General features: G+C 38.6%; 1 protein-coding gene across 2 annotated transcripts in view; it reads left to right on the top strand.

The window, feature by feature from the left end:
• Window positions 1–23,965, top strand: part of LOC137064221 (piezo-type mechanosensitive ion channel component 2) — a 266,236-nt gene that overhangs the window by 42,710 nt on the left and 199,561 nt on the right. For both annotated transcript variants that reach the window (XM_067435581.1, XM_067435580.1), the window contains exon 3: window positions 23,278–23,403. In XM_067435581.1, coding sequence (XP_067291682.1) covers window positions 23,278–23,403 — 126 coding nt within the window. The remainder of the gene's footprint in view (window positions 1–23,277; window positions 23,404–23,965) is intronic.

Raw genomic sequence — 23,965 nt, 5'->3', positions numbered from 1 at the left:
GCGCTGTTTCGAAACTTCTCAGGCTACTTCAGGGCATCGTGGTGATGACCCATACCAAGTTTCATAACAATCTGTTCATGCGTTCATAAAATACAGCATTTTTGCACATAATTCAAAATGGCCGACATCCAAAATGGCCGACATGGTAAAATTGGATATCAGTCGACTCGGCATGACGCCCTGAATCTAATGAGACCAATTTTATGATTTTTGGATAAACGGTTCAGAAGTTATAAGCCAAAATAGGCATTTTTCGTATCTCCGGACAGGTAGGTGGCGCTGCGCCGAAACGCTGCATGTTGCTTCAAGTCATGCTTGTGATGACATGTACCAAGGTTGGTTTGAATACGATAAAGCGTTGCGGAGATATAGCCTTTAGTGTGTTTTTGCAACCTCCACGTAAAATTTGTTTGTGCGTTTATTGGAAACGATTGGACGAATCAACTTGAATTCCATAACTTTTTGTCAACATGCTCTGAAGATGATCTGTTTCAATTTTCGTGAAAATCGGAGCAACGGCCTAGGAGGAGTTCGAAAAAGTAGGTTTTTCAGAAAATTCAAAATGGCGGGAAAATTTGCATACCGGAAAATGACATCATAGGGTGAAATCGAATCGGCTTGAGCCAAGGAATCCGATGAAAAAAGAATTTTGTTTCTAGCCCTTAGGGGTCAAAAGTTATAAGCATAAATATGAGTGAAACTTTGGACAGGTGGTGGCGCTAGAGGGATTGAGTTAGAGGCACCAAATTTGCTATAGTGACAGCTCAGACTGGCCTCTATGAGTGTGCCAAATTTCACAACTTTTTACCATACGGTTCTATGGGCTGCCAGAGACTCCTATGGCGGAAAAAGAAGAAGAAGCAGAATAATAATAGGAACACTAACGATTTCAATAGGTGCCTCCGCACCTTCGGTGCTTGGCCCCTAATAATAGGAACACTAACGATTTCAATAGGTGCCTCCGCACCTTCGGTGCTTGGCCCCTAATAAGAACGCTAACGGTTTCAATAGGTGCCTCCGCACCTTCGGTGCTTGGCCCCTAACTAACGCCATGCTTCCTAATGATATCTCCCAGTGGAGCAGATAGAGGGTGAAGAGCAGCGGTCCTGATAGATAGATGGATGGATGGATGGATGGATGGATATATATATGTCATATTATATTACAGTTACTGTGATATTAAATTATTCAGATATTTTTAATTTGACCCACCCAAGATAGTGTTTTTCAGAAAACGACACTGACATTTTTCCTCTTTATGTTGAAATAGTTTACTCCCATGCAGAAGTGAGTCTTACATTTAGATCCGTCATATTTCTAGTTCTTCAGAAAGCCTGTATTGCCTCATACACTCCTCAGCAAAGTTCAGCAGATATCATTTCCCGCTCATAACGGGTGTTTTAGTGGCCCTTCAGAGCTGTAGATTTACTGTGAGGAACGGCTGGAACGGAGGAATTTCTTTCTTTCTTCAGCTGAACACAAGGGGAAGATATTTTGAAGAATGTCAGTAACCAAACACTAAGTATTTTTTTTTTCTCCTATGGCAGTCAATGGGTCCAGTTAACTGTTTGGTCACTGACATTCTTCAAAATATCTCTTGTGTTCAGCTTGTTACGACCCTCCTTTGACTGGTAACAATCTAGGGATTGGAGGAGGGGAACATTTTAAACCCAGTTCTGAGTTAATGTCTGCTATGACCACTGTGTAGGAGATGAGGAACGAGACCACACAAATAACCTAAAAAAAACAATCATTTAATAAATAAACCCAATAATTAATCACAAATAAATGAACCCATGGTAAAGATAAAGAAAAAAATACATATAAATATGATCTGAGGAGAACCAAGGGAATAACTAAATTGTGCCAAAGAAAAGAAAATAAGAGAATCAAAAGAGTCTTACTAAATGGTTTCAAACTAATCCTAACTAAGAAATGAAAGAAAAGAAAAGTCTTCAGCGTCTATGACGCCTTAAACTTTCCTACTCTGACTAACAAAAACAGAAATACAGGGTGTGGCACAATCCCACTAACCTAGTGTGTCTAAACAATTAAAACTTCACCTGCGTGTGCCTATGTATGTCACGTGACATCTTACCTAGCCCCTTGTCTCCATCCAGTTTGAACTGCTCTTTAACAGTATTTAAAAAGGACCTCAAATCTCTCACATAAGAACAGTTTACAGGGTAGACATGAAAAGGCAAAAATGACAACACAAGATAAGTTCAAACAAAAGAGAACCAAAAACAAATATAACAAATCATAATCAGAAGAAAAAGCAGTCTCGCTGTGCAGCAGCACGTCCCTTATGAAGGGTTCTCCCAGGTGTTGAGCATCAGAGGTGATGAGAAGAGCCCGCCCTCATGGCAGCACAGCCAATACACACTCAAAAGTTTATTTTGTTCACAAAAAGAGTACATACTTTTAGGACGTAGTATAAGTAGGCGAATTAAGACGCAGCAGGAGAGAAAAGAGCTGCTGCTGCAGTGTGTATAATGCAGAGCTGGACAGTAGCTCAGCTCATTTACTCGAGTCCTGTACTCAAGTTCACTTTTTGAGTATCTGTACTTTACTGGAGTATTATTTTTTCTGTAAACTTATGACTTTAACTTCACTACATTTGAAAGACAAATATCGTACTTTTTACTCCACTACATTTCTATCAAGGTCGAAAGTCGTTTCTGTCGCAGCTCTGAAAGTCGGAGGATGATTTTTTCCTTCTTTAAAAGGTGTTTTGTTGTTGTTGTTTCAGACAGTCTGTCAGGAATCACTCTTATAGGCTCATACACATTTCCCCAACTTTTTTTGAACACTGATCAGTTTATTGCAAAATGGAAGAAGACGGTTCGTAGGCACAAGTGTGTGCACCCATAGCCATACTTTGAAAGTATGTTTCAGTTTAAAAACAAAAAACAAAAACAAGATTAGTTTAGTTGGCATACACTTGGTGCATGTCTTATAAAATATTAAAAATATAAACGTCTGGGAGAAAGAGAAGAGTAAAGTTGTGAGAATATCAGATGTGTATCAGTGTATTGGATCCGTGCATTCGGCCTTAAAGTGACAGCAGCTTTATAAAGAGCTTTGTAACTTTTCTACAAGTATTTAAATGAGTTTAAGTTAGTCGTCTGCTAGTGTGTCAGATGGAGCGTCACTGACTGGCTTAAACCATGATGGCATAATGTGCATTTATACAACAAGAATACAATAATGCGGCGACATAAAAAAGAAAATTTACTTTTGAAAACAAATACTTCTGTACTTTTACTTGAGTAAAAATCTGTTTTTACAACTTTCCCTTGTAACGGAGTAATATTTGACCAGTAGTCTTTTACTTTTACTCATGTAATGAAGTTGTGTACTTTGTCCACCTTTGGTATAATGAAAATACATAACGTTTTTTGACCTTGGATGCATGTAAACGTACTTCGGTATGCACCTCGGTTTTGAAGTCACGGTTCAGTACGATTTCGGTACAGCAGTTTTACTAAATGTGTTTATTTTTATTTTTTTAGTCAACAGTGGTTTACAGAAGAAAAAAAAATATGTAGCCTCTTTTAGATATAATAATCAACACTTATAAGCTTCATATAAGGCAGTTTTTGCATTAACTTCTAAATCTAATTAGTGTTTCTTTTCTTCTCCACTTCGTTGCTGAAATATAATCATTTATGGCTGTCAAATCATGACAGATTTATTTAAACATACATTAAATAAACAAGACCTCAATGACAGGTTAAGTAGAATATATAGGCTAGTACATAGTGTATATATTTAGTGAAAGAGTTTGTTTCTCTGGTGAACTAACACAGATGTGCACACTAAATGACTTGCCTGAGGTAAATGTGATGCTACGGGACATTGCAAGCTGTTTTGTCTTTCCACGGTTGAAATGCCGATTGAGCGATTACACAATATATGATACATTTCAGTAAGTTGTAATGTATCCTCAATATAGCCTACCTTAAGAGATATTAATTCATGTTTATTCTTTAGGAAGAATGAATCCGTCGAAGGACTATTCCAATGTCGAGGATCCTCAGAATTTTAACCAATGACTGAGTCCTTCGTTCGAAAAATATGGGCCTATAGAGACAGAGCGTATTTAGGCCACGCCCACACCGGGGGGGGAAACAATCCAACGCTCTCCATTGACTTTGTACTGTGTGAGGCTGCCTCGTTGTCATTTCGGACTTATTACATAAAACAGAACGATTTCTAAAAGCTGATATGTGACAAGATGTGCCGCCAACAAGCCAAAAAAACACATAAATACGTTTTTATAAGCTCTCAACCCCAAAAATCGAGCGTTTAAGGAGACAAAAGTGGATACAGGCAATGAGATGTGAAACTTTAGCAGGAAGAATGGGTCAATTTTGGGATCCTGACACTCAGTATGCGGTCAAATATCCAAATGTCAGTTTTATATTTCCAGTCGCTGATTACTTTCCCCTTCAGTGGGCGTTGTTCTCAGTGTAATATTTTTGTCACGCTCTGTCCCTATTGCATGTATGCACTTTTTTTCATAAATTTAATTATGATCGTACACGGCAACATGGGAGAGAAGCTCATCCTCGCGGTCAGAATATATTTCTTTAGAATCATACAGAGATTGCAATAAGAAAAATGAGGCTTGGAAGAAAGTTAGTGAGGTTGTCGGGCTGTCAGGTGTGTTTTGTTTGTCAAATATACTGAATGTATGTAAGTCCTTGGCATGCCTTAATTATCATCTAGCCCGATCTAGCCTAGTATCCACATGTCTTTATTTTGACACATTTTACAAATGTATTGTGACAGTGGTTAACAAACTAACAATGAACAAATGCTATCTCAATTTGTACAATTTTGGTTCATTTCACATTTAAAGTCTATGCTCATATAATGGGATGCGATTCCTCTCGTGAGACACGAAAATAGTCACGAAAATCTTCCACGTTAAGGCGCAGCTCTTGCACTAAACGGTGATACTCGCCGAGATGTTTCCTCCGAGCTATAGGGTTTTACTCACACTGATTTGCAGCATTTCTTTTTGCGTCTCCAGTAAAGGAGTGCAAGAGCAAGAGCCTTTATCCTCTGTGCCTTAACCATGGTGAAATGAAATGAATGCCAACAATAAACATTTATAGGACAAATGACCGCCAAAAATTTTTGAGAACAAAGACATTACAAATAATTTTATTAGATTAATAATTTAATATTCATCTTTTATGCATTTTTTTTACAACAAAATACAATGTGATAAACAAAAACAATAATAAATCGCAATTTGATTGGACAACTCTGTAATATCCGGTCGGACACAGTGTAGTCACTCAAGTTCAACTATCTGAACACATCTGAAGCTCAAATCGGATCCGAAAATTCTGCATTTGCAGATGGTCGGCACCCAATGCAACCCCTGTACGACTCTCCATTGGAAATGAATGACTTCCGGTCCGACGGCTGTTGTTTGTCGTGTGCAGTGGAAAGGCGGCTTTAGTGTGCAAAGACCTTTACACCCCTAAAACGTACCTCTAAAAAAAGCATAATAGGGCCAAATGAAGATTTGTTTGAGAAACATTGAAGTAATGTAAACACTGAAACCCAAGAGAACGAGAAAAAGAAGTGCAGGACACAGCACAAACAGCCGATCTGTCCTCTGGAGGACGCAGGATGGTTTCCTCAGGAAACAGATCTGAATGGAGAGTTCGTCAGAGGAACCGCGATCCGAAGCCCAAACTCACCTCGCTTCCTCAGGAAGACCAACATGATTCACGGGGCCTTAGGAGCTGTCATCTTCCTTCAATCATTCACTTCTTTTTTTAAAGAATATTTTGCTCTTGGAACATCTACTCTGCAATCTGCAATCATTTATATATTTTGAATCGTTTAAAATGTTTGTGAAAGAGTCTTTTGCTCATTTAAAGCTGCGTTTATATGCTCATTTATTCCTGTGGTCGAAGCTGAATTTATCATCATTACTCTAGTCTTCACTAATCATTCTCAGATGAGGATCTGATGATGAAGAACCAGTGCTTTACAGTCATTGACAACAGTTCAAATATATGCAAGCACAAATAGGATTTTGCATGAATTGTTAAATAAATTAGGAGTTGCACAATCAGTGTTTTTATCATACAAAGCTATTGTAAGACTGTAAATATTGTGTTTTGGTGTTTGTATGATGTTTTTTGGTCACTGTGTTTTATTGTTGGATAAGAGCGGCGTTAACATTCTTCAAAACATCATATTTTGTGTTATCGGGTTTGGATCAACAGGGGGATAAATAATGTTAGGAGTGAACTTTTCCTCTATGTCTTTAGTCATCTTAGTCTAAAAAAGTAAACTACATGTTAAATTGTTAAACTTTCATTTTCCTTACATATAAATTTGCTTTTATGCATAATTACATTCATTTTTATTATGATGTAAAGGCCAACACACGCAAGAAAAGAATATCTTCTTTTGTATTATTACACGGCTCTGTGAAATACTTGATTCTGATTGGTCAATCGCGCATTCCAGCGGTGTGTTATTCCCAGATAACAGCCGCTCATCCGGGTACTGCGAGTTATCTTGACCGGTTCTACTTCTGTGCTTAACGCTGGCGCCATCTTGTGGCTTAAACAGCCGTGGCTACAATGGAAGACTTTAAGGCGGGTTTCCTTTATAAAGTTTTAAATATGGATATTTTTCTCACACAAACGCATCGATTGGAATCAGAAGGCTCTATTAACCCATCGGAGTCGTGTGGAGCACGTTATTTGACGGACAGCTGCATTTAATGGACTTCAGAAACAGCTCCAACTACTGCTGGGATTAACGTTAGCCTGGACTTTTTAAATATAACTCCGATTGTATTTGTCTGACAGAAGAATGTCATAAACACCTATAATGACCTGAGGGTGAGTAAATCAGAGGCTTGGGTTCATTTTTGGCTGAACTAACCCTTACAGCATTCATTCTCAACATTTAGCAGCAATAGATAAAGGCTTAAAGCAGTACGGAACTGTTTTCCTTCGCGGAAGCTTTGCGTAAGTGCTAATCAGATATTTAATCTCGAGACAATATTTTGTGTCTAATAATTATTTATTTGAGACTAGTAGGCGTGTAATAAGTGGGATAATGTACCCCGCTTATTACGCTCCGCTTCGCGTCGGGGTCCTAAACACTATGTCGGCGTTTATTCTGTGATAACAACCGGCTGGGTGTACATTATCCCTTACATATTAATAAACTTGCACATGGTCCCTGTCAAATATAGCCTAGAAATCTAGACGCACCCTAGCGGCAGCAAATCTAATCTGTCCGCGAGTGTCGTCTAGCAACTCTCAATACCCTTCTGAGCTGCATTCGCCTAACTCTTGCCGGGCCAATCACATCGTGTATAGAGTCGGTGGGCGGGGCCATAATGACGACGGCCGAGTTGCGTTTGCGTGCTTCTAGTAAACACAGAAACTGGCGAATGGCGGTCTTTCGAATCAGCTTTGACCGCGACTCTGGAAGACTTGGAGTTAACCACAGTTTGTCCCAGGCTGTAAACATGTTTTTTTTCTGCTGTAAAGTTGGCCATTTTAACATGAGGCTCAATGAGATTCTGCTCCTTCTGGAGCCGCTCTAGTGGCCAGTCGATGAACTGCAGTTTAATGTTGCGGCCATTAAACTCGTGACTTCCCACTCGTGAACTCGTACTAGATCGATGTTCTCCGAATTACGTCAGATAGCCCGCGAACCAACAATATCAGCCCCTATGGATGCACTGTTTATCAAGTCTTACATTAAAAATCAAATCGTTTATTAAAATAAGGTATTGCTCTAATGTTTTTATTTTTTATCCACAAATGTTATGCATTATTTTTTTAGCGTTAGCTAGTTTCCAGTCCATTAAATGCAAGAATAAATTAATACCAAATCAATTTCCAAATATACAAATAACATAAAATAAAAGGTATAACAGCTTCTCTTGCCTTATGCGCCGTTTTTTCCTCCTTTTCCTCTCAAATAAGCAAGGAGTAAGCACCTTTGGCGATATAAATGATTGTAAATGAGCGTTAGGCCCCGTACGGTCCGACATGCTTTGTTTACATCTACTGTAAAAAAATTATATGTCCAATAAGTTATGGCAACACATTGTTTTAACACTTTAAAATAAGTTAAGCAATGTTAAACATGAGTTATACAAGATTTAACTAACTTTTTAAAGTCAATTTAACATAATCTAAGTTGAAATAACTTAAACATCAAAGTCGATTATACTTAAACATTTCAGGCTTTGACCTTTTTTTTCAGTGTAGCGACCGCAATTCCTCGCGCTCAAGTAGTTTGCCGTGACTTTGCCTGGAACGATAGAAAGTTTGTGGTTTGAAGTCGTAACTTACGGGCTCAAAAACCGGCCTGGAACACAGCATAAGGCACTTCCATATCGGCTTCAACAGAAACTGCGGAGCCGCTTGGGTTAAAGACGTGTGTGTACTGTCACGATTGGTCAAATAAGGATCCAATTTCAGTCGTGATTACTGCAAAGAGCTAATTCTGATAAATGCATTGACTATCCTTTATGACATGTAGGCATTTTTACAATGTAATCTTTTCATTTTTAATATTTAAATGTGTGCCATTCGATTCTATCTCATGATAAAAAGTAGAGATGATTGTAAACGAAAATGGAGAGATTATATCTTAGTTTTTAATTTATGCAAAACATCTTCGTGTTTTTGGACATTGGTGCAGTCTCGTCATCGCCTCGTCTCGTCTTAGTCAAGGAAAAAAAGGTCGCTGATGAACATATTTAGTCTCATCTCACGAAATTAACACTAGTCTATAGTTTTAAAAGCCTTTTTTCATTGAGCTGAGTTTGAGATTTCACTGATTTAATAAATCGCAGTTATTACGACTCCTAGGTTGCCAAAATGTCTATACAAAATGCAAGGCCGACCAATAAATTCTGCCTCATGAATGAGTGCTTGAAAACAAAAGGAGAACAGCTGCTTTAGATGTGCTGTGGATAATATATCTCACGCCGAAGCCAGTTACCTGCTGTCCACCGCATTTTAGTCCCACATTTTTGCAAACTTTCCACCTTCGGCCAAAACGTAAGCTGTAGTACACTGTTGTAAAACAGAGTTTGATCAGTTCATGGCAGCAGAGCGGAGTATAAATAACCCTAACGGACTGACACTGCAATATATCTAGTGTAGTGTGTTTAAAGAAGGAAATGTTGGTGAATTAGACATGCAGTCCAATTAAAGACTCTCACCCTAGCCCTCTGGTCCTCTTTTTTGGGTTCAGCAGAATGGGATGACACTTGGTGACTTTTGTTGCATTAGCCATGTGAACACACCAAAAAATCATGGAGATGTTTCGGTTATGTTAAACGGTCGTAAAAAAAAACGTTCACACCTGTCTCCTTCGCGGTCAAAAATGGCCGCCATAGGAAATGAATGGGAAATACACAAAAACACAAACTGAGGGAATCTTGTGGTGATACAAACCACAAATCAGCCATTAACTAGAAAAAAAGTAAATAGCAATGTAGGGGTGACACTCTTAAATATCAAGAGTGCAAAATAGACACAACCAACCGCACACACACACACACACACACACACACATGAATAGTGCGACTATAACACAGCACGTTTTTGCAAATGTGTGAAACAAAATCAATAATTCAGCCACAATGCTGTTAAAAAAAAAAAATAACAAGGAAGAGGTTACACTCTAAAACATCACAAGTTCAAAATACACACAAACACTCATACACACACACATGTAAACACACTCAGAGACACACACACAAACCACAATAATATACACATACAAATGAACTAGTATGGCTGTTATTAATGTGGTAAAATTGAGCCAAAAGTCTCAAATAAGAGGTTAAAATCAGATCAGTAATGTGGTGATAAAACACACCTGTTTATTTTTGTTAAATTTTTATTACATTTTGTTGTATATCTCTGTGCTCAGGTTTGAATGTAGTAACATTTATGCAAAAGCTGACATTCAAATCAACATAATTTAAAAAAGAAAAATCTAAATCTTGACAAAAAATAGTCTTTGAGAATGTCTAAGTATAAATCCAAATCCACAACTTAATAAAAATAAGTATTTATGTCTAAAAACACAAAAAAATTTATAAGCCACTTTATTTTTTTAATTTATAAGCCACTTAATTTTTTACAAATTGCAATAAATTTTGTATTATTTTAAATGGGGAAAAATAGCTAATGAAAATATTATAAATATTGCATATTATCACAAAATACCCTCAAAATTCTAAATAATAATCAAAAAATATTGAAATAAAATAAATTTAATTTAGGTCAGTTTTGACCGGGAGGTGGACCTTAAGTGTGACCTTAAAACGAAGAGGACCAGAGGGCTAGGGGAAATGACTCTGTGGATCCATTTCACATCACAGACAACTTATTATTTTTTCCCTGTCTCTTTTTGTATATTGTGTATACACCAATCAGGCATATCATTATGACCAGAGAAGTGAATAACATTGATAATCTCTTCTTCACGGCTCCTGTTAGTGGGTGGGATATATTAGGCAGCAAGTGAAAAAATGTTCCTCCAAGTTGATGTGTTAGAAGCAGGAGAAATGGGCAAGCAAAAGGGAGACCAGCACAATATTAGGATATATATACACTCACCTAAAGGATTATTAGGAACACCTGTTCAATTTCTCATTAATGCAGTTATCCAATCAACCAATCACATGGCAGTTCTTCAGTGCATTTAGGGCTGTGGTCCTGGTCAAGACAATCTCCTGAAACTCCAAACTGAATGTCTGAATGGGAAAGAAAGGTGATTTAAGCCGTTTTGAGCGTGGCATGTTTGCTGGTGCCAGACGGGCCGGTCTGAGTATTTCACAATCTGCTCAGTTACTGGGATTTACACACACAACCATTTCTAGGGTTTACAAAGAATGGTGTGAAGAGGGAAGAGCATCCAGTCTGCAGCAGTCCTGTGGGAGAAAATGCCTTGTTGATGCTCGAGGTCAGAGGAGAATGGGCCGACTGATTCAAGCTGATAGAAGAGCAACTTTGACTGAAATAACCACTCGTTACAACCGAGGTATGCAGCAAAGCATTTGTGAAGCCACAACACACACAACCTTGAGGCAGATGGGCTACAACAGCAGAAGACCCCACCGGGTACCACTCATCTCCACTACAAATAGGAAAAAGAGGCGACAATTTTCACGAGCTCAGCAAAATTGGACAGTTGAAGACTGGAGAAATGGTGCCTGGTCTGATGAGTCTCGATTTCTGTTGAGACATTCAGATGGTAGAGCCAGAATTTGGCGTAAACAGAATGAGAACATGGATCCATCATGCCTTGTTCCCACTGTGCAGGCTGGTGGTGGTGGTGTAATGGTGTGGGGGATGTTTTCTTGGCACACTTTAGGGCCCTTAGTGCCAATTGGGCATCGCTTAAATGCCACGGCCTACCTGAGCATTGTTTCTGACCATGTCCATCCCTTTATGACCACCATGTCCCCATCCTCTGATGGCTACTTCCAGCTGGATAATGCACCATGTCACAAAGCTCCAATCATTTCAAATTGGTTTCTTGAACATGACAATGAGTTGACTGAACTAAAATGGCCGCCACAGTCCCCAGATCTCAACCCAATAGAGCATCTTTGGGATGTGGTGGAACGGGAGCTTCGTGCCCTGGATGTGCATCCCACAAATCTCCATCAACTGCAAGATGCTCTCCTATCAATATGGGCCAACATTTCTAAAGAATGCTTTCAGCAGCTTGTTGATCAATGCCACGGAGAATTAAGGCAGTTCTGAAGGCGAAAGGGGTCAAACACAGTATTAGTGTGTGCTCCTAATAATCTTTTAGGTGAGTGTGTGTGTGTGTATATATATATATATATATATATATATATATATATATATATATATATATATATATATATATATATATATATATATATTATAATATAATCATAAGGTCATAATGTTATGCCTAATCAGTGTATACAGCAGTTTGTATAAGAGTGTTCAGTATGTCTCTGATCTAATACGGTTGCGTTCTGACTGTGAATGCCAGTAAGGGAAGGTCAGACGAGTGTTTTCCTGCGAGTTTTATAAATGAATCAGAGGTTGTGATGATTCATTTTCTTGACATCTTGTAAACTTAGAAACCAGATGCTGCGATAAATACTACCCAATGTATCTGAGAACAATAAACATCCGGCGTAAAGGCTCAGGGTGTAAAGCAAAGCATGCTTTATTACAGCGATCGATGTTGTTTGCTGTTAATAGTATTATTGAGATAGGATAAGGATACATTAAATTGATTCAAAGTAACATTAAATTATGTTACACAAGATTTCTATTTTAAATAAATGCTGTTCTTTTGAACTTTCTGTTCAACAATTTACAACACTGATAATCAGAAATTGTTCTTGAGCAGCAAATCAGCATATTCGAGAGATTTTACTGTATTTTTGCAGCCTAAATTGGGGACTTCTGTCTGAAACATTATAAACTCATATACGTTTGATTATGCTGTGCAGATAATAGCTATTAAACTCTACCATTAGACTTCAGTAGTTGCTGTCTGGCTTAAAGTAAATGAAGTGTAAGAATGAATTGATTCAAATCAATTATGTGAATTACGAGAGGAGAGACACTCCCGGAGGAGGGACGTTTTATAGCTCGTGTGATTAAATTTGACTCTATCCTGCTCATTGCTGTCAGTTCACATCTTTAGTTTTCCATTTAAGTCTCTAAAAGCTTTTGGAGATGTGCTAGCAGAACCTCAGTCCATTGTCTGGAAACACTGTGTCTTTGTTGTGGTCAAACGGTCAATCATGAAATCGACACGTATAGTCCCTTTGTTACGAAACCCTTCCTGAAAAAGAGCCGACTTTGCAATACCAGCTCGAACTTTCAATTTGGAAAGACTGCCTTTAAACAGAGGTGGATACATGGTGGATTCATTACCTGAGTAAAAGTAATTTTAGGACACGCAGGAATATTTCACTGCTTTACTGGAGTTATGAGCAGATAAACGCAGCATTGGTGAGACTTTGGTAACGTTTAAATCCTATAATCCATTATAAAGGTATTCATAATCTACATTATAATGCATTATATATTTTCATTAATAATTGTAACCAAAGTTAAAATGCATTATAATATTTGCATTAATCAATTATACGTTCTAAAGATAATATAATGTATTTTAAACTGTGGTTACAAATTTTAATATAATTTTACAATGCATTATAAGGTGCCTTACAAGGCATAATTAATGCATTAATATAATGCATTATACAAAGTGTTTCTGAGACTTCTTTAAAAATCAAAATAGTGCTGTCAAATCGATTAATCACATCCAAAATAAAAGTTTGTGTTTACATATATGTATGTGTACTGTGTATAATTATTATATAAATACACACTCATGCATGTATATATTTAAGAAAAAATAGTTTATATATAATATAAATCATATAAATACATGCACATATTTCTTAAATAAATACACAAATGAATGTGTATTTATATAAACATAAAAATTATACACACATATAGCACAAACTTTTATTTTGGATGTGATTAAAGGTGCAATATGTAGTATTTTTGCCAGAGGTGTGGACTCGAGTCATGTGACTTGGAATCGAGTCAGACTCGAGTCATGAATTTGATGACTTTGGACTCGACTCGACAAAATGTACAAAGACTTGCAGCTCGACTTGAACTTTAACATCAATGACTTGTGACTTCACTTGGACTTGAGCCTCATGACTCGAGAAGACTTGCAACTTTTTGGCTATTTTTCTTTCACACGGCCGCGCTGCTCTCAGTGAAAAAAAGCTGCACCTGTATGCATGCAGATAGCACGTGCGCTGCCAGCACGACATCCAATCACTGTAGTCCCACGTTGGTTTGATTCGACAGTATCCATAGCTACCAAGTCCGCGTACAACACGTGACTTTGGGCTTCTTTTTTTTGGCAAGTCGCGGTAAAAAAATCTCGAGTTGCGGGTCGCGGTTTTTTGGGCTTATTTGAAAAAATGTGGTTGCTTGTTAGGAAAATATGACAAGCAACTTCGTTTCTTTACATTTATGGTCGCTGTTTTGTCTAAATACATTGACTGGCACTGTCTCTCACAGCTAATAGGCATAGTGCAACGATACAAGTGCTGTATTCATTCGTCCTCATACATCTCGCCTCCTTCCCCTCTTTGAAGAAAAATCGCGTTCAACGTGCAGGCATGTGATGTGATGTTATAAATGTAATGATAGTTCATAGACGTAAATAGACGAATACATTATTTTATTTTACAAACAATGCAACCAGCAAAGATATACAGAGATGGAGAGGAAACAGGGAGGTAAGCCACCTAATTTAATCTTAAAAATATGTTTTATAATGTAGGCTATTTATTATGACTATTATTATTTGGCTATTATAAAAATAAAAATAAATAATAAAAAAAGTATAGGCTGCTAATAATAACAGTAGGTATGGTTCGAATGTATATTATTATAAACATGTCTCTATATTGCAGCGCTCTGTGTTTTCCTATGCACCAACTCCCAATCATAGACTGTAAAAAAGTGCATAATAATCCTAAATAGTAGCTATGTGACATTAGTAATTTTCAATACTATTTTGAGCAGATTGCACATTGAGATGCAGGGCTTATCCTTTTTACGGTTTATAGTGTGCATGTTCACCACTGCTCCTTATATGTGTGCAATAACTCCGACTGGAGTTACCATAATCCTTCACGTCACTTTTTCTCTTTTTCCATCTACAAACCTCTTCTGTTCACAGTCTTTATTGCAACTTGAAGAATTTTGTAAAATCCCATCTGTATTTGCATTTTAAACTCCACGAGATTTCAATTTAAAATGTTGCAGGGTCATTTATTGATAAATTATTGAGCATAAATTATACTGATGATAATAAATAATATAATATTATTGGGCTTGTTTTGGGCCCCCACCCCTCTAGGTATTCTTCATACCTGAGAAGAATATGAAACAGATGTCAGAAAATCCCTTATAGCCTCACGCTGTATTTGAAACTACTCTTTACTCATATCAGTGTTGTTGTGTTAATATTCATTGTCTATTATACACTACGGTATACGATAATATTTCAGTTTCAGTGTATGCAATATTAAGAATATTTTCACTGCTTCAAAAGTCATAAGAAAGCCCTTTCCCTCCAGAAACTGAAGTCATATGCTTTATAGCAGTGCTTTTCAAAGTGGGGACAGGGACCCCTGGGTGCCGCGAGGGGACGCTAGGGGGGCCATGGCAAGCTGGCATAAAAAGTATAGCAAAACAAAATAATTGAATAATTTAAATTATTAAAGTAAACCAAATTAAACCAAAAATAAGCTAAACAATATTCCCATAATGTTTCCACAATGCCCTAAGTTTAGGCTAAAAGGACCCATATCTATTTGAAAGTTGAACTGTTTTGCCATATGAGGTCAACACAATACAGGACAGAAGCCGCTGTGCATTGTTCTAGTGTTTCTGTTTTTTTACTGTATTTGCTTAATGTCATTGTATAAAAAGAGGTTTAAATAAATATAAATCTTACAGACATACATGATTTGTATAATTTTTATTTCTGTGGTAAGATGACTTGAAGTGACTCGAAACTAAAATGGTAGGACTTGGACTCGACTTGAGACTTGTTGGCTTTGACTTCTGACTCGACTCGAGACTTGCCTCATCTTTGACTCGACTTGACTCGGGACTCGAGGGCAAAGACTTGAGACTTACTTGTGACTTGCATAACAATGACTTTGTCCCACCTCTGATTTTTGCAGTAAAATATCCAAAAAGCACTAGGCCGGTGTTATATATTTTGTTCAGTTGAGTACTTACCCTATCCCAGATGTTTCCAACTATTTGTAAATTGTGAGAAAATTGCTATTTTAACTCAGGACCGGGATGTGTCAGCATAGCGTTTGAGGGAGTCGCCTCTCAATCGCGTCATATCTGCGCTACCCTCGGTTTTAAGGTCCTTTCAAACTGGACGCAATTTTAACGTGCGAGTAACTCAAGCGATGGTTTTATTTTTTGATCAGCTGTTTGTGTAATGAGCGCTTCCACACCGAACACGAATGTGCTGCGACGAAAAAACAACATTGATTTTTTTGGTTTCGATGTCGATTTTTTTTTACTCTGGCCGCGACAAAAACAGCTTCAACCAATCAGACACAAGGAAACAGAGGTGACGAAATGTCCAGTTGATGTCACGAGCTATTCAGTCAACTTTAACCTTTGCCAGGCAATGTTTCTCATGAGATTGCAGCTGCTGCTGTGTTTGCCCACTGTATGCTACAGACAGCAATAACTTATAACCTTTTATAAATCGTAGATTTTTTTCTAAACATTGTGTCCACGAATCCGCGATTATGGAAAGTGAACGTGTTGCCATCAGTACGTCTGTGGCACTGAAATGTTCACATTGTGACTCGACTGGAAACATCTGCTCGCATCGATTGGTTCCTGAAGTGCGCGGTTTGTCTCGTCAGATGCGCTTCCGTCTCTGGAGGAGATCCTCAAATTGTCCCACAGACTTTAGAAAGTAAGTGCAGAACCGGCCATGATGAAGTTTTAGCTCCTGTACAAGATTAGCATCCTCCCCTTCAGACTCTGTTCTTTAAGACTGGCTGCTCCCAAATCCTTATTTTCGGTCCTTTAAATAAAATGAAAAGCTCGTCTTCACTAATGATGAAGTGCCCGTGTTTTCTCAGCTGTCACCGCGAATGTTTAGCAATGTTGGAGCTCTGAAATGTCGCAAATTCGTGTCGCGGCTGATGTGAATGGTTTTGACGTAAAATATTCGCATGTGAAATATTCACTTATTCGTTTCGCTTTTTCGTTATGCGTCCGGTGTGAAAGGACCTTTATTCTGCAGAAGCGCTTTTCTCTTAGCAGTGTGAACATGTCACAGCAGCGCGAACGCACAGAGTAACGTCATAACATCATTTTAAACACACTTAACTGTATCTAATATGATAAACAGAGCTGCTTTACCTCATAATCATAACCGGAAAAAGCGTAAGTGCTTTTGGCGACTGTGTCCCGACATAATAAAAGTCCTGTGTGCTGGTTTACCAATCGCTCCAGCGGCCGTGCTCAGCTCCTGCTCTGCTTTAGACTACAGTAACGTTAATAACCTCATGCATGAACGTGATTTCTGCCCGAGTCCTATTTTCCACCGGCTGTGATTTGAAGACCACATCTCCCAAGATGCTGCGCTCACACTTGCCATCATCAAACTACGCCTTTGTTTAGAATAGGCGGCCTCTAGTGAACGGAAAGTTGTATAGTGCACCTTTAATCGAGATTAACGCGATTGATTACACACACACACACACACACACACATGTTGGTCTATGTGGTTTACAGGGACTCTCCATAGGCGTAATGGTTTTTATACCGTACAAACCGTATTTTCTATCCCCTTACACTGCCCCTAAACCTACCCATCACAGGAAACATTCTGCATTTTTACTTTCTCAAAAAAACATCATTTAGTATGTTTTTAAGGCCATTTGAATTATGGGGACATTTGATATGTCCTCATAAACCACATTTATAGTATAATACCAGTGTAATACCCATGTAGTTATACAAATTTGTGTCCTCATAAACCACATAAACAGGCTCACACACACACACACACACACACACACACACTGCCCCTAAACCTACCCATCACAGGAAACATTCTGCATTTTTACTTTCTCATAAAAACTCCTCCTGTGTGATTTATAAGCCTTTTGTAAAGTGGGGCCATGGGTAATGTCCTCATATTTCACCCTCTCCTGTAATACCTGTGTCATACCCATGGCATTATACACATTTGTGTCCTCATATGTCACAAAAACATGCCCCCCCCACCCCCCATACACACACACACACACACAAAATATCTTGACCCCAATGATTTGCACTGTGTGTTCTGTGCAAATATAGCTCTTACAGGAGTGAAGGACATGGACTCTTTCTCTCAAACAATAAAGATCCACCACACATTTTCAGCATTACGTACCGCATGCAAACACTGAGACCCATTCAGTCGGCTGAAGTGGCTCATCAGGGAGAGGAATAATGAGAAACTGTGGCCAAACGGCACGCAGACGCGCCGAGCCAACAGAGCAGCCTTTAGTCCTCCGCCGCGGCTAAATAACAAACACATCTGGTCCATATTTGCGCTTCCTGTGCCAGTATCGCCTTTCTGCCGCGACGGGGCTTCAGCTCAGCTCTGCTTTTAAAAACTGCAGCTCATAATGGCTTCAATGCATCCTGATCCTCGCTCTCCGTTTGCTCGTCATCCGCAAGATTCAATCCACTGACCTGATGAATAATGTTACCTCTCTACGCACTGTCAATAAATCCTGACACTAACTATAACCAGGAACCAACATGCAATTGATTCGCCCGTTTCTTCTAATTAGACCAATCGGCCGAACACACAGTAAAACAGCGTAGCATGAGCAGACCTGTAAAACATTTTCATAACAGCAAACCACTGTAAAGTTCATAAAATCTGGGCAGGCTTGCTTGGCAACAATCCTCAGGTTGTTGGGAAAGATTATCAGTAGGTGTTAATACATTGATGGACACAAGTGCTCCAAAAATTAATGTTTTTAAAAGCATCTTTCTTCACACACACTGTTTAAAACGGGCAAGCTGAAAAACGACATTTCTTTATTTCTTTGAAAACACTATGAAGACAACTGACCTCCTTTAAATGTTTTATTAAAACAACCTTTGTCTAGCCATGAAAGTAAAAGACTGGACATTTTAAACATGCAGTGCCATTTAAAATATAGCCAAGCATAGCAAAAAAAACCACACAAAAACATGCATGGCTGGAAGCTTTAGAACAATTGCAACATTTTTTTTTAGATTATTTCAAGCAAAATGGCTGAAAAATCACAAATACAATCCCATTAACTATAATATAGATAAATTGCTTATCACTTTTGACCAATAGGTGGCGCTATTATCACATTATTATGGTGTGGTCAGTGTGAGGTGACAATGACACACAAACTGTTTGGTGTCGATATGCCAAAGCGTTGCAGAGAAAAGCTTTCGATAACGTTTTGCTGACAAATAGGTTTTCAAAGAAATTCAACATGGAGAACAAGAAGTTCATAATTGGTATAGATATAATTGGTATCGTTGTTCTCGGCATAACCCAAGGAATATATGAAGACCCGTTTCATTAAAATAGGCTACATTAATCAAAAGTTATTTGCATTTTTTGGGGAAATTTCATTACAACGTTTGACCACAAGGTGGTCTCGAATCAGAGCACCTTTAAGGCACGTGCACGATGACACATGCTGCGTTCTGTCACGATACGCTAATGCGTTTGTAAAATATAGCATTTACCAACAAAATACTACTGTATAAAGCTAATTTTATGTTTTGTTTAATTGAAGCGCCACCAAGTGCCAGAATCCCACCATTTGTTTTAAGTGTCCTCCGAGTGCGCTCCTACAAAAACTTGGCAAATGGTGTGAAAATATCTCATTTTGTTTAGGAATTATAGACAGTTATATTAATGAGCATATAAACAATACAGTGCAATATAAGGCGAAACCTGGCATGTTTGGTGTTGTTGGACTCGGCAAGGATTCAGAAATACAACGAGATGACTGCCATGAAAACAAGTCAACCACATCCAAAGTTGCAAATATTTGTTTTTACCTTCTGGGCATCGTGCCAATGATCCATATCAAGTTTCCTAGCGATACGCCAATGCTTTAATAAAATACACCATTTTATTACAAAATTTAAAATGGCTGATGTTCAAAATTGACGATATAGCAAAATTCGTTAACATTCGACACAGCATGTAGAATCTAACAGAACTCATTGTAGGATTTTTGAGCAAACTGTTCACAAGTTTTAAGCAAAAATAGCTTATAGTCTCAGGTCATGCTTGTGAAGATCTGTACCAAGTTTGGTCTGAATATGAGAAAGCCTTGTGGAGATACAGCCTCGCATCCTATTTTGTGTGCTCTTTGTCGAATGCATTTGCGTGTTATTCAAGAACTGTTGGGTTTATCAAAAAAGCTTTTCATACCTTGTTCCCATCATAGTCTAAAGATAATCTGATTTGATTTTCATGAAAATTGGACAAACTGTCTAGGAGGAATCAGTTTGTTTCTATCACTAGTGGTTCAAAAGTTATTAGAATTAATGTAAGTGAAAATTTGGACAGTTGGTGGCGCTAGAGGGATTGAGTTAGAGACTCAGATTTGCTGTGGTGAATATTTAATCTGACCTCTTATCAGTGTGCCAAATTACATAACTTTTTACCATACAGTTCTGTGGGCTATCATAGACATCCTGAGTGGAAGAAACGGAAGAAGAATAGGAACACCAAAAAGGTGCCATCCCACCTTCAGTGCTTGACCCCTGACTAGTTTTTAGATGTTTAAAAAAAAAAAAAAAGTCTAATTTACGTATTTACAGCAATATCAGAGTGAAACCCTGAGTTTTAACTTCATTGACAGATGGCTAACCAGTTCCTTGCTGTCTTTATTTTTCTAATCCTTTCTGAAAGTTTGCTAACGCCATGGCAATGAAGCTTTTAGCCTCGGTTCTCCTTCCTAGCGTTTTGATAAATTGAGTTACGGCGTGCTATACGGAAACAGCCGGTGTCTGAGGACTGATACCTAATATTTCACTGAAACCCTCGGGGAAAGAAACGATCCGCTCGCATTACCTCTGATATTTTAAATATGACTGTAAATGTGCTTTGGTGAATTAATGAGCGCTGTTTAACCATTGTGCATCGATTTAAAAAAGTTACACATAGTGGACAAAAATGTCCATGTCGCAAAACTGTCATTAAAAAAATGAATCTTGGGAGCACAGACTTCAGTTTGGTCTCATTTTAAAAAAAGACCCGTGGCAGATTATTGTTGAAGTCAAACTGGAATAAAATTAGTATTTGCTTTATACGCCAAACCTGAAAAAAAAATGGCACCATCTAGTAAAAAATAGTAAAAATAAAAATGCTGAAGCCTTGCCAACAAAACTAAAGCATATTAACAAAGATTGCATCATTTTATAGTTAAATGGCAACGGGATTAAAAATAGCAGTTTTAATGGGTTTCAATGTGGACATTTTTGTCCAAAAGGCCCTAAGTGTGAGTATTTTGTGTACAAAAAAACTAAACTGAAAAGGACAAAAATGTCGATAAGGACGCACAAGGATTGAGCAAAAGAGACCGTAGACGCACTAATATCATGCATACTGACGTCTGTAACGTTTCAGACCTCATGTTCTACCTCATGACCAATGCTAATTGTTAGAAAACCTTCAAATATTAACTAAATCCATGCAACCCTTAAGGTAGGGTGAAAGTAGGGCTTTAATTCGTGGTATTATCTGTCCAGAATTGGCAATTAAATCAAGCACTTATTTGGTTTGCACGTCATTTCCTCATTTGAGCTGCGTAGGTTGTGGGTGTTTTTTAACATTGGTATCGCTGTCATTCCCAGCATCCCACGCTGTCAAGAAGCTTTTGTTCCTTTGATGGTGGACCAACAACCACCCAGCCCAAATCCTTCTCTTCTATCATAAAGCATGTTCATGTAGCATTATGCATAAATCAACAACCTTTTCGACCTTATACTATAGCATGCATTACTCACAGCAATGTTTCATTTGGATCTTTCTGAAAACGGCCCCGGCTCTGAACTCACACTGATCCTTAATGATGAACAGCCCAAACACTGCCAAACATATCAATGCTAAATTAAGAGAGAGAGAGAGAGAGAGAGAGAGAGAGAGAGAGAGAGAGAGAGAGAGAGAGAGAGAGAGAGAGAGAGAGAGAGAGAGAGAGAGAATAGCCGACTAATTAAGATAAGAACGACAGCTTCAACTCTGTGAACTTTTACAATTTCCTTTACAGTGTCACTGCAGGACTAAAGGCGTGCCACACACACACACACACACACACACACACACACACACACACACACACACACACACACACACACACACACACACACACACACACACACACACACACACACACACACACACACACACACACACACACACTCTGCCCCTAAACCTACCAATCACAGGAAACATTCTGAATTTTTACTTTCTAAAGAAAACTCCTCCTGTATGATTTATAAGCCTTTTGAAAAGTGGGGACATGGGTAATGCCCCCCCCCCCCACACACACACACACACACACACTGAAGCGTTCAGTCTCTCCTCATGTCTATAGTGAATCTGTTCGTGGCTCGAGCACAACTGGCTTTCAAAGGGAAAGGGAGATGAGGCTCTGATTGGTTTATTGCCCGTTAAACACACCCATGACACATTAAGAGATTAGGGACGACCCTTTTAGACCATGAGCCAGAGCGCAGACCGAACTAGCAGAAGTGGATTCAGACGCCCTAAGAGCTCCTGCGCCGCGAGCTTCAGACCCTGAGCTCAGATCAGTGTATAAATAAGGCCCAGTATGTGAGCGTGCATTTACTAATCTCACTTGCAAAAATGAATAAAATAAGTCAAATGCAAAATCAGAATACTCTGCACACCTCTAATGATGAAATATGTTAAATAAAACTAATATTTTATTATAAGGCCATTTTTTATTATAAGGGTTTACACATTTGAATCAGAATTGTCGAATCTCTCTATGGTTGACTGATAGTCGAATCGTGTGTGTGTGTGTGTGTGTGTGTGTGTGTGTGTGTGTGTGCGCGCGTGCGTGTGCGACATGTGCGCGTGTGTGCGTGTGCGCGTGTGTGCGCGTGTGTGCGTGTGCGCGTGTGTGCGTGTGCGTGTGTGTGTGTGCGTGTGTGTGTGTGTGTGCGTGTGTGTGTGTGTGTGCGTGTGTGTGTGTGTGCGTGCGAGTACACCGCCTCCTGAGCTGGCGTAGGATTTGAGCGTGCCGTACGCCAACATCCATATTGATAAATCTCAAAGTCACCGTGGGTTTGGGTGCATGCTGGAAATTTGGTGTACGCACTTTTGATAAATGAGGGCCAATATGTTCAGACTGTCTTAAGAACTTGATTGTTAACTAGCTGTTAATCAAGGGATAATAAGATTCACATTAGACCAATCAATGTTTTTTTCTGTTGTTAGACTAGAGTCTAGTCTATTGTTTTTGGCCAGTTGCATAAAGTGCTTAGTCTAGTCACTAGACCAAGCACTTTATGCGACTGGCCAAAGTTTGTATAGCTTGTATGCATGTCCTAATGTATTGTTTTTATGCTTTTTCTTCTCCAGGCCACACGGGGCGCTTACTGAAATCCCTGTGTCTCACCAGTATGACGTTCCTGCTGCTGCATCTCATCTTCCAAATCACAATCAACAGCCTGATCGCAGGAGACAACATTGAGGCTGATTTCAACTGTACGTACTAACTTTCCACTACAGCTCATTAAACCAGGCTAATACACAGGTAGTTGAGGAAACCGGTTTTATTGGCTGACGTACAAAATTCAAACTAATTCATTATAATGAACTCTTATACTCAAGTTACTAGTTGAATACAACCCTATTGGTTTAACCAGTTAAAATAATGAACTATTGCACTTGATTAACTAGTGAGAGAGAAGAAAGTTTCACTGCTAATCACCACCATACCTTTAATGCCCCTTCTTACAAGATGTAAAATAAATCTTTGATGTCCCCAGAGTGTGTGTGGGAAGTTTTAGCTTAAAATACCCCACAGATCAATGTATAGCATGTTAAAATTGTCCCTTTTTAAGGGTGAGCAAAAACGTGGCATTTTTGTGTGTGTGCCTTTAAATGCAAATGAGCTGCGCTCCGCCTCCTTTTAGGAAGAGGGTGGAGCTTCAAGAGCTTGTGTTAGCAGCTACCTCACTCACACACACACACACACACACACACACAAAGTTGACCCACGCCATTTTGCCACTATGTTTGGCAATGCCGTTTACACATCACAGAT

Source organism: Pseudorasbora parva, chromosome 24 (assembly GCF_024679245.1).
Source record: "Pseudorasbora parva isolate DD20220531a chromosome 24, ASM2467924v1, whole genome shotgun sequence".
Taxonomy (NCBI): Eukaryota; Metazoa; Chordata; class Actinopteri; order Cypriniformes; family Gobionidae; genus Pseudorasbora; species Pseudorasbora parva.
The sequence above is the reverse complement of the archived record's forward strand: the minus strand, read 5'-3'. Positions and strand labels throughout refer to the sequence as shown.